Source organism: Bidens hawaiensis, unplaced genomic scaffold, assembly GCF_021521415.1.
Source record: "Bidens hawaiensis isolate Kalapana, Puna unplaced genomic scaffold, B.hawaiensis_p1.1 tig00083114_1, whole genome shotgun sequence".
Taxonomy (NCBI): Eukaryota; Viridiplantae; Streptophyta; class Magnoliopsida; order Asterales; family Asteraceae; genus Bidens; species Bidens hawaiensis.
The window spans coordinates 1-19,418 of NW_027503954.1; the positions used below are offsets into that span (position 1 = coordinate 1).

The following is a 19,418-nucleotide window of genomic DNA, read 5'->3' on the forward strand; positions in this document are numbered from 1 at the left end:
AAGACGAGCGACAGAACCATGCGCGTGGAAGGAAGCTGAGGTGCGCTTCCCGCGAGTGCCAGGAGGCCCCAGCAAAGAAGGCCCTATCGTCATCAAAAGCCAGCTGGGGCATTACATCACTTCCCGCACTCTTGTTGACAACGGCGCTTCGTCGACGGTGATGTACAGGCAGTTCTTTGACAAGCTGGATGATGAAGACAAAGAACGCTTGGAAACGGTCTACGCTTCAATGGAAGGGTTTGATGGCAGCACAGAAACCCCCCTGGGTATCCTATCTTTCCCCGTTACTCTTACCGATGGGAATCATTCACGCACAGAGGACGTGGATTTTGTCGTGATGAGAAAGCCACACCACACGTACGACATCCTATTTGGAAGAGACGGGATGGCAAGATTCAACGCCGTGGTATCTTCGGTCCACGGCATGATGGGATGGCCAACAGCTGAGGGTATAGCGATGATCACTGGCATTCCCCAGGTATGCATCGCATCTGTCTCATCTAAACCCAAACCAAAAATGACCAAACCAACCATCACCGAACCGGAAAAATGGGCCTTCAATGGCAAATACCCCGACCAGGCCGTTACCATTGGACCAACAATCGTTGATCCCACCCGCACCTTACTCAACGCTTACTGCAGAAAAACGCTGACATCTTTGCGTGGACACCAGCTGACATGACTGGTGTACCCCGAAGTAAGGCGGAGCATAAGCTCAAGTGCGATCCGGCTGTTACGCCAATTGTACAAAAGCGCAGAGTAATGGGGCCTGAACAAACTAACGCGTGTAGAACCCAAGTCAAGGAACTCCTCGACGCAGGCATCATACGCGTTAGTAGATATCAAACATGGGTTGCAAATCCCGTAATGGTACCGAAGAATGACAAACAATGGCGCATGTGCATAGATTTCAAAGATTTGAACAAAGCATGCCCCAAAGATTGTTATCCGTTACCAGAAATTGATCTAAAAGTGGATTCGTTGGCACCATTTCGCCTTAAATGCTTCTTGGATGCGTATAAGGGGTACCATCAAATCCACATGGCCGTAGAAGACCAGGACAAAACCGCGTTTCGGACGCCCGATGGTACATTTTGTTATAAAATGATGCCCTTCGGACTTAAGAACGCAGGGTCCACGTACCAACGCCTGATGGACAAAGAGTTTCAGGCCCAGATCGGGAGAAGCTTGGAAGTCTATATGGATGATTTGGTCATCAAAAGCCCCGAACCAGGAGCGATGTTGAAAGACATTGAAGAAACTTTCAACACGCTCAGAAAGATAAACATGAAGCTCAACCCGAGCAAGTGTTCATTTGGGATGGAAGAAGGGAAGTTCTTGGGAGTCATTGTTACTAAAGATGGCTTCAGAGCGAACCCTGAAAAGGTCGAAGCCATTGTTAAAATGGAATCACCTACCACCATCAAACAGGCTCAGACACTGAATGGACGACTAGTCGCACTTAATCGCTTTTTGGCAAACCATGCGGATAAGTCGTTTCCCTTCGTGTCAACATTAAGAAACTGCTTGAAGAAAACGCACTTCCGCTGGACACCAGAAGCGGAAGCAGCTTTTCAGGAGATTCGGTCACGCCTGATCGAACTCCCAACACTTACAGCACCACAAGCGGGAGAGGAGTTAATCCTATACCTTTCCGCAACAGATAGAGCAACCGGGGCAGTAATGCTAACAGAACGAAAAGGCATCCAGATGCCAATCTATTATGTTAGCCGTGTACTAACAGACGTAGAAACCCGGTACTCTACCCTCGAAAAATTAGTCTTAGCACTTATACACGCTTCACGCAGGCTAAGACGATATTTCCAGGGCCACCCAATCACCATTCTCACCAACTTCAAACTCTCAAACGTTCTAGGCAAACCCGAATTATCGGGACGTCTAGCCAAATGGGCAATTGAATTGGGAGAATATGCAATTAAATACAAGCCAAGACCAGCCATAAAAGGCCAGGTCCTGGCCGATTTTATTGCAGAAGTCCCCGCTAAGCGGGAGAAAGAGTGCCAGGAGGAGGCTCAACCCTCCCCAGCACAGGAGATTAACGATATCTGGCGACTCTACACTGATGGAGCAGCCAACAACGAGGGTTCAGGCGCAGGGTTAAAATTAACCAACCCAGCGGGCCAAGAGTATACTTACGCTATTCGTTTGGATTTCCCAAGTACGAATAACGAAGCCGAATACGAAGCATTCTTGGCCGGATTGAGAATTGCGCGTAAAATGGGAGTGAAAAACTTGGAAGCCCACGTGGATTCCATGCTGGTGGCCAACCAAATAAATGGGACGTACACGGCTGTGAACGACACAATGGCCCTGTACCTCGCCCAGGCAAAAACCCTTATGCGTGATTTTAATGATTGTAAAGTCATACATGTCAAGCGCAGCGAAAACAAATCTGCGGATGCGTTGAGCAAGCTTGCATCACTAGCCTTTACCCACTTGGGAAAGGACATCCGCATTGAACTCCTCGAAGCACCATCAGTCCCGCACAAGGAAATTTGTGTCATCCAAACCGGTACAGAAACATGGATGACACCAATAATAAATTACCTTGCAGCAGGAACGCTACCAGAATCAAAAACACAGGCAAGAAAACTACGCTGTAAAGCACTGAATTATCAACTCATCAATGACAACCTTTACAGACGTAACTTTCTTGGCCCACTTTTAAGATGCGTGGACAACCAAGATGCTGACTACCTCTTAAGGGAAGTACACGAGGGCATCTGTGGAGTTCACGCAGGTCCCCGCGCTGTTGTGGCTAAGCTGAACAATGCGGGATACTTTTGGCCAGGGATGCATATGGATGCACTGGCATACACTAGAAAATGTAGGTCTTGCCAGCTTTACGCACCCAACACGCATCGCCCAAAGAACGAACTTGTTCCTGTCACTTCTTCGTGGCCATTTCAGAAGTGGGCCATCGATGTGACAGGCCCATTTCCCACAGCAGCAGGAAACGTTCAGTTCCTAGTGGTAGCCATCGATTACTTCACCAAGTGGATAGAAGCAAAACCCTTAGCCCAAACAACCGCAAAAACATATCAAAAAATTTATTTGGGAATTTATTATCTGTCGTTTTGGACTTCCACAGAATCTGTGTGAGCGATAACGGCACCAACTTTGCTGACAAGAAGCTACAGCAGTGGCTGAAAGAACTTCAAATCACCCACACCTTTACCTCAGTGGCACACCCGCAAGGTAATGGTGAGGTGGAAAGAGCAAACAAGAGCATCGTCGATGGCATAAAGAAAAGACTCTTGAAACACAGATCCGGCTGGGTGGACGAGCTCCCGCACGTCCTTTGGGCAAACAGAACGCTGAAAAAGGCCAGTACGGGGGAAACCCCGTTCAGTCTCACTTATGGCACTGAAGCCATGATCCCAGTCGAAATTGGTTTACCCTCACCAAGGGTCTTGATCCAGCCAGAAGACAATGATGCAGAAAGACGGTTAGACCTTATGCTAACCGAGGAACGCAGAGACTTAGCCGCAGTGCGTGAAGAAAATTACAAACGACAAATGCAAAAGTACTACAACACGCGGGTAAAACTCTGCAACTTCAATGAAGGAGACTACATACTGCGTAACAACGAGGCTTCAAACCAAGAGCGCCCAGGAAAGCTGGCCCCGGTCTGGGAAGGGCCATACATTATCAAAGAAGTCCTGGGAAAAGGCGCATACCGGCTTGAAAGGCTCGATGGCACTCCTATCCCAAGAACATGGAATGGAGCTCAATTACGCAAATGTTATATTTAGATCAATTCCAAACTTGTAAAGAAAAGGCCTAGAGCCACTTCTAATGGAAATGATTCTCCTTACACAATGTGTTGATAGCCTTACCTTTAACTTATGAACTTCCCATGTGCCGGTATTCACCGCACCGATGCGAGAAGAAGTAAGTAGTTGCGTGTGGAAGGCGGCAAAACCCGCATAAACACAACGCTAAAAATGTTAAAAAGTTATAAGGAAAACCTACACGCAGGTCAGATGAAAGTAAAGTTTAGCCATCCTTGTAAGTGCAAGTGACGGTCTTACCCGCACAATCACAAACAAGGAAGCAAAACTTCAACCTATCATCTACCACGTTCAAAGGTTAACTTATTCTGAAAACTTGGAAAATTTCAGGGAAAAGACAAGGAAAACTTCCACGCAGGATAAATGTAAGTTTAGCCATCCTACTAAGTGCAAGTGACGGTCCTACCCGCACAATCATGAAAGAGGAAGCAAAAATAAACTTATAATTTACCATGTCAAAAAGTTAACTTATCTAAGTACTAAAGAAATTGCTAAGTGTAAACATGCGTAAAATAAACAAAGAAAAGGACAAAACACATTCTTTATTTCATCAAGTTGAAAATTACAAACATTGCTGGGTATATACCCGCATACAAAAGTAGAGCAAATATCTACGCTAGTGGCGGGAAAGGGATCTTTTGGATCATGCTTCAGGACCACTCCCACTTGGACCCGCACCATCGGCAGAGGGTGACGGTTCAAGGAAAGCTCTAAGGACAGCTAACCCATCATCAGCAACAGCTACTTCGTCCACCTTTTCCACCACTGGATGCGGGAAGACGGCGTATTGGTTCAATGCTTGGTCGTAAATGGCTTCGGTATCCACATCGAACAAAGGGAAGTTGGAAGGCGGGACGCCTTTCTCAACAAACCCTAGACCAAGCAGGAACCCGGCCTTTTCCCCATCCTCATGAGAAGCGTTGAGGGCTGCGCTCATAGCATCATCGTAAGAGGTCTCTGAAAAGACCCGACGCACAACCTACAAAGGAAAAATACAAGTATTAGAACCTTTTCTTACAAAAGAAAAGCGTGAAGATAAAGCTAAACATACCTGAGGCAACGCTTCTCGAAGAAGCCATTGGAGGGCAGCTTGAGCTTCGTTATGGGCGCGTTCGGCTTCGCTCTTGTTAAGGTTGGCAAGTAAAACTTCCTTTGCGGCAGCCTCTTCGACGCCCTTAAGCTTCCGCTCGGTGTGGTCAAGCACCCCCCTCTGGTCCAAGATTTCCTGGAGTTTCTTGGCATCTTCCATTGCCAAGGCATCATGAGCGCGTTGGAGAGCTTCTAATTTGGCCTTGAGCTCCTCATTCTCCACACGCAAAGGCTCAGCAACGGCTTCAGCCTTGGCAGCCCTCTCGGTTGCGTTTCGCGCAGTCTCCCTGGCCAGCCGAAGCTGTTCATTCACAGCTTGGGCAGCCTTGGAACGGGCCTCGAGTCGCGCCTGAACTTCAACCTCGAGGGCCTTGAAGGCCTTCTCCTTGTCGGCGGCAGCTGCCGCCAGCTGTTGGTTCTCCTCCCGAAGAGCACGCGCCTCAGATACGTCCTTGGCGCGAGCTGCTTTCAACTTGTCGTTTTCACGACAAAGCAGCTCGACGCGCGGCTGCATCCGGGCCTGGAGAACCCGAAGCTCATTGGTTAGCCTACCCTCCTGGTAGCTAGCCATGGCTTCCCCCAACGCACCATGAGGAGCAGCGTGGCGAGCCCAGTCCACGCACTCCACAGGGGTACGAAGGGTTGTTCCTTGGCGTATGTTCCATCGCGGAACATACACTTCATTGGAATCCGACACTGCAAAAGAAACAAAGGCAGTAAGGAAAAGATGATAAAAAACATAAGGGAAAAAGAAAGGAACCCTACGCACCTGTAGGGTCAATGACAGGCCGATAGCCGCCAAACCCATCACCTGAACCTAAAGGAAATCCATCCAACAGGTCAGGCAGACGGGAAGGTGGCAAAGATCGGCGGGAAGCCCTGCGCGTACCTGATGGTCCGCCCGTCGGTGCCGGTGGCGCGGGCATGGTGGCAGCCGCCGTGGTCGCCGTTGTGGTCGCCGCTTTGGTCGCCGCCTCCTCAGCAGCAGCAGTAACCGCCGGCTCCGTGAAGGATGCTGTAAAAATCGCACTCACGGCCGGCGGTGACGTCATCTCGGCCGGAACAGTTGGCTCAAAGGAACGAGCAACTGGACCAGCGAATGCAGGCGCAGGCGCCTGGGTCGACGCCTCAGGAAGGCTGACCGAGCCTACCGTCATTGGCGGGGAGATACTCCCCTGCGGTTCACCCCGGAATGCGTCAACATCCACGCCTGCACAAAGAAGAAAGTGTTAAATTTATGAAGTGATAAATCTACAAAGACACTATGATTGTACTTACGGGTTTTCTTGACCCTGAACGTACGGACGGGCGGGGAGGAACCCGATGGAGCCGGCCTCTTGGTACTGGTCACCGTCGTCTTCGTTGGTTCTCCGGAGGTAACGGTCGTAGCCTCCGGAGCAGTGGTCTTCTCACCACCGGGCTTCCCCGCCACCTCTTCACTATCTGACTCCGAGTCAGATAGAACCACCGGACCAGCTGTGGAGGCCTTCTCCTTCCCTTTCCCGCCGGCAGCAGCTTTCTTCTTCCGCACCAATGGAGGAGCATCTGAGGATTCCTCAGAAGAAGACAGGTCAAGAATTCCAGCAGCGGGTACAACATTGAGGGATTGAGGAAAGAATATCGCCTTACCTGGCCGCCGGTGGCTCAGGATCTCGTGGCCCAGCGGATAGACCTCCACAAAATGATCCGCCGTTTGCTCGAGGATGGGCAACTCGCCCTCATCCAGAGCACGAGTACCCATCCGCGCGGGACCGTCGGTTTCCCGCGGGTACAGAAGCGACTCCAAATCATTTCCCTCTGAAAGAAAAGAAACAGTTAGAAGACAAACTCGTATCAAAAAGAAAGACAAGACATACCATAGGGAATAGAGTTCAAACCATATTCGAGAAGGATGGGAACCTGAGACGCATTCTTCCACACCCGGCTCATCCCTAACATGACCATCCCGGACTCCGCAAACCGGTAAACCGGAGATTGGACCCGGGATATCTTCGAAAACCATTCCGCCTCCTGGTAATTGGGGGCGTAAAGGCTCGGTATCGCTTGGCCATTTTTAAACTTCATGGCAAGGGGGATGGCGCGGGCAGAAATGTAGAAGAATTCCTGCTTCCACGCGCGAAGACTGCGCTCGGTGTCGCAAATCTTCAGACCCTTAATACGGGTCGTCAGGGTGTACCACCCCTGGATGCACCTCCAGGTATAGAAGGTCATCAGGCGGTCCACATGGGGCTCGATGCCCAAAATCCGGCACACCCACTCAAAATGGCGAATCTTGGCGATCGCCATGGGGTGCAGCTCGGTCAAATGAACACCGTGCCTCTCAAGGACACGGTAAACAAATTTTGTCAATGGGAATCTAAGATTCCCATAGACAAAAAATGCAGCATAAACCCCGATCTTGCCTCTGGGGGCATCGTACACGGTCTGGTGGGATTCAGGAAACTCAGGCTCGAGATGATCGAGCATGAACTTCCTGACAACATACCGGTACTGATCGCCGGGCAGAGCACACTGGCACTCACCAGCAGTACCCCTGTCGTCAGCTATAGCTTCAGCATCACGAGAGGACATCTTGCAGAGGAGGAAGAGAGCGATTTCGAGAGAATGCTCGATTGAATAAAGGAGTATTCGCCGGAAATCGCCTTAAAGATGAAGAGAAGAGTGAAAAGTGTGAATTGCAAATAACCCTCTCCCCCTTTATATAGTAATCGCAATTAATGCGGTGAATTTAATGCGGAGGAGAGAGAAATCAAAGGTGCAATGAAACTATGACACGTGGCAAAAAGCAAGCTGGCAACAGCTGTTGAAAGGACGTGTGCCAGTAATTTCGCGGCCACGCGCCCGAAAAATCACGCCCACGCGCCTGAAAAAGCGACTGGAATGACCATGTTCTGTCACGTCACCATAACTTCCTGCACGTCCTGACACAGTCAGAAGAAACCGTCGCACGACGTTTCAGATGTTTGGACTGTTCTTATCCTTACCAACCTTTCGAATTTCAAAATTCAAAATTCAAAAAGATTCAAAAGTAAGCGGGAAAATACCCCTTACCTTGGCAACCAAGTAACCATAAGACGGATGCGGGTACAGTGTTAAGGCATAACCCTTCACATACCTAGCACCCGCAGGGAATTGACGCCAAGGGTACCTTGAAAGTAAAGTAACCGTAAGACGAGAGCGGGTACAGTGTTAAGGCAAAACCCTTCACATACCTAGCGCTCCGCAGGGAATTGAAACCAAGAAGGATCTTCTGGGCAATGCTTGCGGAAACGGAAACAACATCCCCGCATAGCGGGAACGTCGAGAACTACATTGTTTGAGTCTCCAGGATGGAATTGGTGGTTTAAACATAATTGATCACTATGTTCAAAACCACTAAAACCTCAAGGAGAATCCACACAAGTGAGACTCAACGCTCCTGACTTGCGAGAAGGTTACATACCTACCCGCATCATACCCAAAGATCAAGCAAAAAAAATCGGGAATTTTTGCAAGTGACATTAGGAAACCCGCGGGAAGAATCCCCACGGAGAACCTTAAAACTAAAAACCCTTTTCAAAACCCCTTGCTTAAAGTCCAAAAGTTCACCTCACTTTATTAAACATTCATGAGAAGAACATTGGACTGGGGGGACTTGAAGAGGTAGGTCCCAGCAGAGACCAGTTGGTCCCGCAAGACTCACCTTGAACAGGGACGTTTGCGCAAAGGCCATCTGCTCCCGCAGGACCCACCATGCTCATAGAATCTTACGCGCAGTACGCAAGCTGTACCCGCAGGGAAAGCCTCCCAATGGTAAAGTACCCCGCCTGTTCCCGCAGTTGCGGATACAAGCCATCAGGGAAGGCTACCCGCAGACAACAGGGCTACACGCACAAGACACTAGCTACTTCAGTAGTCACATGAAGGAATGAGCAAGGCGGGAACAATCCCGCCTAAATGAGCCAGTCTGATTCTGAAAGATCTTTTGTACTATACCTGCCAAGGTATGGATAGGACAGACGATCTGACCAGAACAGCCCATGAGCCAATCACAGGGTGACAGCTCACCGACAACAGTGCGAGGAGGAGCACCCTCTAGTACTGTTTGTCACTATTAGCCGCTGCCTACTCACCAACCCTTACTGTGGGGCATGCGCAGCCTACAGTTGGTGGAATAGTGTTACTGTTGGCCATAACCTATTCACCAACCAGCATGGCCTGCGTACAATCCACAGTAAGTGGGACGTGCATAATCTACAGTTGGTGGAATAGTGCAGCCGACTTTGTTACTGTTGGCCGTAACCTACCCACCAACCAGTATGGCCTGTGCATAGTCCCCTGTTGGTTGAACAGGAATACTATTCAGCCGGCTGTACCTTCTAGGAAACCTACCTTCGGCTATAAATACTCCAACATCTTGGAATGGTAAGATCATCTGCTATCCAGTTATCTAGCAATCTCTTAATATACACTTATATTCAGAGCAACCTAGTCTGATTCTCACGCCGGAGGGTGGTCACAAGGAGGAACCCCCCCTTCTCAGTGACGAGCTTACGGTGTTTGTTTTGCAGGTCTCCTGAAGAACAGCCTTCTCAGCTAGATCTCATTCGTGGGAAACATTACTTAACCCCCAGATTATCTATAATCTGTACCGGGTCACTTAGTGTTTCTTCACCTTGACTCGTATTACGAACCCTAATCAAACTCTGACGCTGCTTGTGGAATTTAGAAAATCACGTCAGTCTTCAAAAGTGATTACCAGCAACAGAAAAACTAACGAACTCGTTCGTAAACCGAGCTCTGATACCAATTGAAGTTTGGTGACCAGATCGATAAACACAATAACGATGTTTTAGATCATAAGCCCGATCTTTGTAATTCTCATTAGCTCGAAAAATTACAATACTCAAAACTCCTAATGATATAACCCACAAGCTCAGGTATATATACTAATTTAAATTTCAAAACCCAACTAGACTAGAATACAAATACCATAATCACATTCAAATACTAATTGGTAAAAACAAATCTAAATAATAATTAATAAATAAATTCCTTGTTGTCCAAGTCATTGGCTCGACTTGTTCACCAAGTAATTTATTCCATGTAAATCAAGTTACGTGCTCAACTTGATAAACAAGACACGAACTCATCATAGGCTCGATGAGTCGACCCAACCCGCCTCATTGACTCAAAGACGGAAATTAAGTCCAACATTATAAAGATGCGACTTAAAAACATTAGAATTTAGATGTAATGAATATTAGAACTTAAAACACAAGTTTAAAATTATGATTAAACTCGTAAAGTTGGTGTTTCTAAACACAAAACATCTTATAAAAGAAATTGACATTTTTGACTTGTATGGGACGCTTTCGCTAATCTGACTTGTAAGAGCCTTGCATGCTTGTGTTTTTCCACCAATTCAACTTGTTTGTGTACTATATTGGGTTTTTCTAAAATTTTAATTTTCATTTCCAGCTTCGAAAATTTAAATTTAAGATATAAATATCTATAATGATTAATGTAGCTTCAAACACCATAACCATGTTTAGAGCTGACATAATACACCTTCGAAATTACCATAACTGAGCTTGGAATAGTATAATTGAATCATTGTCAACTTGAACAAAGGAAAAAAAAAGTATCGGACAATTAACCAAAACCTACTATAACTGATGGCTAACAGACCATTATGTCAAGTTCATGGTTAAGCAATCTTCCATAAACTGAAGCGTAATTATGGTTATTGGTTAAGCCTCTATAATAGGAACAAACCAACTTTTCAAACTCCTCCCCCCTGGAGGTGGGAAAAAAACCTGGTTCGTCGACCCGAAACATAAACCGGTTGTACCTGACCTGCGGAAATGAACCAAGTTTCGGTTCCTCTGAAAAATTGTGCCTGAACCCATTGGATTTTTCAGAAACAAAAGCTCGGTTATGGTTAAGCCTCAATAACATAAACAAACCAACTTTGTGCACCCCTACTTCCCCCTGACTAGAGGTGGCCAAAAAACCCGGTTCCTCAACCCGAAACCAAAACAGGTTTTACCTGACCCGCGAGTACAGACTAGGTTTCGGTTCCTATGAAAAATCGTGCATGGACCCGCCGCATTTGGTTCCACCTCTACCTGACAAACACCAGGACCCGACCCGGCCAAAATCCGATAAACACTCGGAACCAGTTCCTGAACAAACCCGATTCGCCCCTTATAGAATAAAAAAGGAGTAAAATTGACAAGTAGAAAATTGAAGGGCATAAAGTTGAATAATAGCCGAAAAGGTTTGTTCGAAGGAACAAGGGCTTCAACGGAGAACGAAAACAATAAGCCGACATTCAAATTTCTTTCTTTCTTTCTTTCTTTCTTTCTTTCTTCTACGTCAATTAATTAATAATAATAATAGCGTACAATTTCTTCCCTCACAAAAAGTTTATTCATTCATTGCCCTAATTACCAAATGAATTTGATCCTATTATTATTATACTCATAATTAATTAAGGAGGTAGGAAGATTTTGAAATCAAGAATCATTTGGTGAACAGAAGATGAGGGGAAGAATCGCAGCATTCAGATTGGTTAAAGATAGTTTGACTCAAAAGCTCAAATCAATATCAATATCAAACACTGCTCCTCCAACCAGACATCATCATTTTACTTCTTCTTCTTCTTCTTCTTCAGCTTCTTCTACAGCTGCTAATGCTAATAAACCCAATATTCCTCATTCTTCCAGAAAGGTATCACCTTTTTCTTTCTTTCTCTCCTTTTTTAATTACTTAATTAATACATCATCTCCATTAACTTAGGAATACTTTTGACTTTTAATTCTGCTTTCTTCAACTTCATTTTGTGTATTGACTTTTATAATTATTAGGATTCAATCCTAAGAAATTAAGAGGGACCTAATCTTTGGGATTTAAAGGGAGTCTGGGGATGTTTAATTACAGATAAATAGAGATGTTAATACTTTGCAATATAATTGTTTTAACAAAAATGAGCCTTCTTTTTTCAAATTTTGAAGTAAAGATTTTGGAATTCTTGTAAAGATGCAACCTTTGTACTTTTAAGTAGTTATTGGATTCTTCATTGCAGTTAGTTAAAGATGCAGTTATTAGACAGCTTATTTAAAAAAAAAAAATTTAGATGCAACCTTTGTACTTTTAGGTAGTTATGGGCCTAGAAGTTAGTTAACTTTATATGGATATTCAATTCTGAATTGCAGTTAGTTAAGGATACAGTTATATGCACTTATAGGCAGTTTGGGATTTATTTATTATTTATGATTATTATTTTGACAATTAACTTGAGAAAGATAAGCTTTTTGTGTGATTTTTGAAGTAATGATCATGAAATTTTTGTAAAGATTCAATCTTTGTACTTTTAGAAAGTTACGGGTTAGGAAATTTTTTGAATTTGTATGAATTTAGGGTTCTGAATTGCAATTATATAAAGTTTTAGGGAAGGTTACTTACAGGGTCCACATAAAGATATCAATGTTTTGGAAGACAATTAATTAAAGAATAATAAGTTTTTTATGTGAATTTTGAAGTAAAAGATTTTGGATCTCTTGTAAAGATGCAACCTTTGTACTTTTAGGAACTGACGGGTCTGGAAATTATTTGAATTTATTTATATGGATTTAGGGTTTTGACTTGCAGTAATTTTAAAACTGTAGGGAAGGTTACTAACAGGCGGAACCATTGGTTTGGTTATAGCTGGAGGAGCTTATGCCAGCACTGTGGATGAAGCAACTTTCGGGTACGTGATCTTGATAATATTTGAGTTGATTGTTACATGATGTACAATGAACTGATGAAGGATATAACATAAGTTATGGTAGTTAAGAATGATTGAAAGTAGGTGTAGGAATGAGCAAGTTTTGTCATTTAGTACAATTGAAGTTGGAAAAAGAGGCTTAGCTTTACGTTTGTTATATGTATACAAGACCTTTTAAAGATAATGAATGTCATTTATTTCGGGTCATTGTGTTTGTGGAACAAACAAATTCTAAAAACATGTATTTGAAATGCTGTTTTGTTATGAACTAATGTTTGAAGCATATATTTTAGAGATGGTAAATATAAGGAAGAAATTACCGTTCTGCCACTGCACCGCATAATATGAAGGTTACAATCAAAGTTTGTTCAACATTAGTGCCTTCATATCTATAAAGATCAATTGGAAAGGATCTTGCTAAGTTTTTAATCTGTCAATTGCATACTTAACATATAATAGCTTGTGTTTTCTTTAGCTTATAGAGTTCTTTGTTTATATAGATCATAAGAAAACATAAAAATCTAAGGTCACGAAAAGCCTAGTTGGATTAGAGGGTAATTGATTGATTAAGCAAACAAAAGGAGTGTTTGTTTAGGATAGTCAAAAGGGCTGTGTCGTATTAGGTTGACTCATTAGATTCTCACACCCATTTCTCCTTTCTTTATTAACCTTTTTCTCATTCCGTTCTATTGCAAAAGATAAACATTTTAACACAAGTTTACGAATCACATAAAACCAAATGCATGCACACAATGCTGAAATAATGAACTTATCAAAGCCAGGAGTTATATCTATCAATTGTAATTGAAATTATGGCATTATAAAAGCAAGTATATATGAACATCAAAAAGCTTCTAATGTTAGAAGTCTTCTTTTTAACATGTATATTAAAATGTTTAATACTTGATTTTTTACTCTTGGAAGACGAGATTTGCAAACAAAAAAATGCCCTACTTATATAAACTATGTCTTGTTTTATTTTTTTCCACGTTCATACAATCTTGCCAAACAAACAATCAGTTATGAAAAGATAATCAGTATTATTGAATTAATGAGATATGATTACAACCAATTATATAGAGATACTAAATACACTTAGATACCCTATTCAATATAGAACTTAATAATAATAAACTGAAACTATAGCCGACATAGTCTAATATTCCCCCGCAAGTTCAGGGCGGTTAGCAATCTGCAACTTGGACCGCAAAAACTCAAACTTTTGAGAAGACAAGGGCTTCGTAAAGATATCAGCTATTTGATCATTGGTTGAAATAAACTTGACATTGAGATGGCCTTGAGTAACCTGCTCACGAACAAAGTTGTAGTCAACCTCGATATGTTTAGTACGGGCATGAAACACCGGATTGGCGGTGAGATATGTGGCACCAAGATTGTCACACGAAATTGTCGGTGCCTCGCTTTGTAAGCCAAGTTCACGAAGAAGAGACTTTAGCCAAATTAATTCTGCAACAGTATCTGCAATGGCCTTGTACCCTGATCAGTAGAGGAGCGAGAAACTGTTTGCTGTTTGCGAGCTGACCAGGAGATGAGGTTTGAACCCAAGTATATAGCAAATCCCCCCGTGGAGCGACGGTCGATTGGACAACCAGCCCAGTCAGAATCAGAGAAGGCCTGCGCATTAGTGGTCCAGTGAGAATCAGAGAAGGCTTGTAGCCGATAGCCCGTGTTGTGACAAAACCAAAGACCCATATTCATAGTACCCTGTAAATAACGCAAGATGCCTTTGACAGCAGCCCAGTGATTTTCCGTTGGAGCGTGCATGAACTGACATACCCGATTGACTGCAAACGCAATATCAGGACGAGTAAGGGTCGCGTATTGAAGGGCGCCAATTGTTTGTCTATACCGAGATGGATCGTCCAAGAGAGGACTATCATTAGGAAGTAAGACATGAGAGGTGTGCATAGGAGTGGAAATTGGTTTGCAGTCAGCGAGGCCCGCCCGATGTAAAATAGCGCAAATATATTTTTGTTGGGAAAGAACCAAATCTGGTTTCTTGTGAACAACCTCCACCCCGAGAAAATAATGTAGTTGCCCCAAATCTTTAAGAGCAAAAAGTGAATTGAGGCGGGTAATGAGCTTGTCAACCGTGTCAGGATTGTTACCGGTAATGATGATGTCATCCACATAAACCAGGAGATAAACCTTGCTCTGATACCAAATCAGTTATGAAAAGATAATCAGTATTATTGAATTAATGAGATATGATTACAACCAATTATATAGAGATACTAAATACACTTAGATACCCTATACAATATAGAACTTAATAATAATAAACTGAAACTATAGCCGACATAGTCTAATACAAACACAGTTATGTACGATATCTTCGATGTAAAGCAACATGATTTGACATATAACAACCTTATTTGACACAAAAATTCTTACCCAAAAAGTACCTTTAAATTCCTTAAGATATGTAGAATTGCATCTTGTGAAGAGTGTGAGGGGAAGACATAAATTTGATGAACCACTTAAAGTAAAAGTGTAATATATGGTCTTGTGACACTGATTAGTTTAACTTTTCTACTTGCCATTCTGACGTTCTCATGTCTTCTAAGAACTCTCCCTTCTTTGGTTTTACTTTTGACCATCATGAGTCATGACCATAAAGTACTCTCTCGTTATTGAGAATCGCATAAATCTGTTTTTGTCAGACCTGAGCAACTTAATATCTATGATGCATGTGAGGCGTTGTAGACCTTGGACTTGGAATTTATTTTGAATAAAGACTTTGAGAGCCGCAAACTTTTTATACATTATCACCAGTTATATTGCTAATTTGCTATAATGTTATATCAATTTAAAACACACTTTTCTTAACCAAGAGCGAGATTAAATGGGTTTCATGTAGTTCACATGAAGATAGGAGTAACGAATAACACATTAACACCACATATTTTATCTCACTAAAGACCAATAGTGAATATGCTTAATTCGTTATTTAGGAGGTCACTATTGTGTGTTTTAGGCTTAGTTCTTAGCACATGTTTAATCTATGCAGTCAATCTCGGTGGTATCTCGGTTATCGGTCCTCGTGTGAAATATCGGTCAAAATATCGCTCAGAATCTCGGTACCGATAATATCGGCGATATTGACCGATATTTGGCCAATATTGACCGATATTTCGCCGATATTTCACCGATATATCACCGATATTCCCGATATCAGTTTTTTAAGTCTTAATTTTCAACTTTTAGTGTTTTATGTTGGTGGTTTGAGTCTTAAATCAGTTCCTACTTGCTACTATTGTAAGGGTTTTGCAACTTGCAAAAGGATAATTTGTAAATAGTAGAAGAGTATACTGAATTGTTAGTGTTAAATTGCTATATATATAAATTTTGCATGATATTAAAATTACCGATATCCCACCATATCTCACCGCGATAACCGATATCTCAAATATCGGTCCTTGACCGATATCCGATATTTTTCCGCATTAACTGCTTAGTGTTTAATAGTGTCAAGCACATATCCTTTATGCTTTTCCAATTTTTTTCTGCAGTGGCTGGCTCTTTAACGCTACAAAAGTCGTAAACCCGTTATTTGCATTACTGGATCCAGAAGTCGCTCACCGTCTAGCCGTCTCTGCAGCAACTCGTGGGTGGGTCCCACGAGAAAAAAGGCCAGATCAGCAAATTCTAGGCCTTGAAGTTTGGGGAAGAAGATTCTCTAATCCGATCGGTCTCTCTGCTGGTTTTGATAAAAATGCAGAAGCTGTTGAAGGTCTTCTCGGATTAGGTTTCGGTTTTGTAGAAGTCGGATCAGTTACTCCTATTCCACAAGAAGGCAATCCGAAACCCCGTATTTTCAGATTGCGGGACCAAGGGTAAATAATTAATAATCATATGTTCTTATTAATAATTACAAACCGAATGCTATTTATTAATATATTTTGTTGTGGGCAGTGCTATAATAAACAGGTGTGGGTTTAATAGTGAAGGAATAGTTGCGGTTGCAAAACGGTTGGGTGCTCAACTTGGTAAAAGAAAGCTAGATGAAACATCAAGTACTTCAATATCTTCTAATGATGTTGTCAAACATGGCGGGAAAGCGGGCCCTGGGATTCTCGGGGTCAATATTGGAAAAAACAAAACCAGTGAAGATGCGGCTGCAGATTATGTACAAGGCGTACATACATTATCACAGTATGCTGACTATTTGGTAATATTATATTTTCAACAATTACACTTGCTACCCTGATTAAAATTGTGAATTTAGTAGGAAATGTTTTTATAATACAGGTAATTAATATTTCATCGCCTAATACGCCTGGACTCCGCCAGCTGCAAGGAAGAAAACAGTTAAAGGATCTTGTCAAGAAGGTTTGAAACGTAGTTAATAATGCGTGTTTGTAAATTGTAATATGAAAGGGTATAATTTATTTTTGTATTGTTAAAGGTTCAAGCGGCTCGTGATGAAATGCAATGGGGCGAAGAGGGCCCACCTCCATTGCTAGTAAAAATTGCTCCAGATTTGTCTAAGCAAGATCTTGAAGATATTGCAGCGGTATTTATATTTGCTACATAATATGTTTTTGTTTAAAATTAGGGTTCTTATCTGTTACATGTTTCATTTTATATATTGTAGGTTGCTCTTGCTCTCCGTTTGTATGGTTTGGTATGTTTTTGGTTTGATCTCGTTATGGATTTAAATAATATTATGGGTTTGATGTATATATGTTTATATTCTTTTTGTTTGTAGATTATATCAAATACAACTATTTCCAGGCCAGAGTCAGTGCAGAGCAATCCTGTGTCCAAAGAAACTGGTGGATTGAGTGGGAAGCCTCTTTTCGGTTTATCGACTGACATCTTAAAGGATATGTATATTTTAACAAAGGTACATTTTACTCGCAAGTTCATTATGTCCGTGCATGTTCTTTCATTTAAATTCTTTTATCTTCATTCGTTTGCACTCGTTTACGTTTGTTACTTCACGTTTGTTTAGGTTCGTTCGCTTACACTTGTGAATATATTCATTTAATTTTCTTAGGCTCATTACATATTAATAACTTTTTAGGCCTGACACATTGTTGTTCACTTGAACTTTTAATTGCTTTTAGCTAAGTTATGTTCGTTCATCTATATTCCACCGTTTATGTTCTTGAACTATTTGTTTATACTGATAACGAACAAACATTAACTAACACGTTCATCTTCTTAACAAACGAACATAAACAAGAAAACCCTGCTCGTCTAGTTGTTCGTGTTCAATTGTTTGTACAGTTAAAGTTAAACGAACGTACATGAACACATGTCTCGTTCGCTTATTTATGTTCATAAATGTTCACTCATTTAAATTGTATATGATCATTCTTTTGCATTCATTTATGTTCGTTACTTTACCTTTGTTTAATTTGTTAGTTTATGACTTTATGCTCATTAATATATTCAGAAAAAGTTTTTAGGCTCATTACAATTTAGTCTAGTTTTGATAACTTTTTAGGCCCACCACATTGTTGTTCGCTTGTTCTTTTGATTGCTTTTAGCTCAGTATGTTCATTCATCTATATTCAGTTATGTTCATTTACCTTCGCAACCCGTTCGTTTATACCGTTAAAGGACGAACATAAATGAACATGATCAGTATGTGTTTGATCGCTTGTTCGGTTAAAGCTAAACAGTGTTTGTTCGGTTCGTTTACAAGCCTATGTTTGAATATGGTGATTGTTCCGGTTTTATTATCTTATATAAACATATATTGTTGTCATCAGGGAAAGATTCCTTTAATTGGGTGTGGAGGCGTGAGCAGGCACGTGTTCAGTTTGAATCTTGTTCTTTAATCGTGTATTATATAATTTATAAAGCTATTAACTATATCACTTTACTAAATGTTTTTACTTGATGTAGTGGTGAGGATGCTTACAAAAAAATTAGAGCAGGAGCTACTCTTGTTCAGCTATATACCGCATTTGCTTATGGTGGACCTGCACTTATACCTCAAATAAAGGTATCCTATTACATTAAATATTATAACATATGGACAATATAAACATCTATTTTTATTTTTGTTTTTCAGGCCGAACTTGCACAATGCTTGGAACGGGACGGTTTCAAGTCGGTTTATGAAGCGATTGGTGCGGACTGCAGATAATAATCGCATACCAAATTATGACAATTTTGTGATGGTTTTTGTAAAGATAAGCAAGTGACTGGATGCATATTTACTTACACCTTCATCCTGAAGCTGTTGTTTTCAGGACTTACAAAATTATAAATCATTTCCTTGATTTTTTGTTTTATTTTATTTATAAGATGTTTTGAGAGAGTAGTTGTTCACAATTTTGATATTTTATTGATGCCCATAAGATGTTTCATCACAGCTATATTGGTTTTATTATTTTTTTATAGCTTTTGTTGCATATTGCGTCAGGTATGGGATCCTTAAATCTTAACCATGTGATATGTTTTGATGTATCTGAATTGACCTTTTTTTTATCAAGTATATTTTAAAGAACATTTTTATACGTTAAATGAGGAATACACAAAGACAGCAAATTAATGTTTCGATGTAATCACTACTTTTTAATCTTATTAGCAAATTTGCGACTAATTAATAGATGCCAATTTTAAATTTGCTTGATGTTTAACAAGTGAAATTCTATAAGTTGGCAAATGTACTATCGAGCTACGGGTAATGTAACAACCAAGAACCACGTGTACTTTATGCTCCCTTGTCGGCACAACCATTTTGAGCTTAAAAATAGAGGAGAGCATTCCCGATTCATATT

General features: G+C 41.8%; 1 protein-coding gene across 1 annotated transcript; it reads left to right on the forward strand.

Annotated features, from left to right (window-relative positions):
• Positions 1-11,401: 11,401 nt before the first annotated feature.
• LOC143607512 (dihydroorotate dehydrogenase (quinone), mitochondrial-like) lies at positions 11,402-19,117 on the forward strand. The gene is made up of 11 exons (XM_077082938.1): positions 11,402-11,618; positions 12,557-12,639; positions 16,191-16,514; positions 16,594-16,849; positions 16,930-17,010; positions 17,087-17,194; positions 17,276-17,305; positions 17,390-17,527; positions 18,402-18,439; positions 18,538-18,637; positions 18,707-19,117. The coding sequence occupies exons 1-11, from the start codon at positions 11,430-11,432 to the stop codon at positions 18,779-18,781; spliced, it is 1,422 nt and encodes a 473-aa protein (XP_076939053.1). The 5' UTR covers positions 11,402-11,429; the 3' UTR covers positions 18,782-19,117.
• Positions 19,118-19,418: the final 301 nt, after the last annotated feature.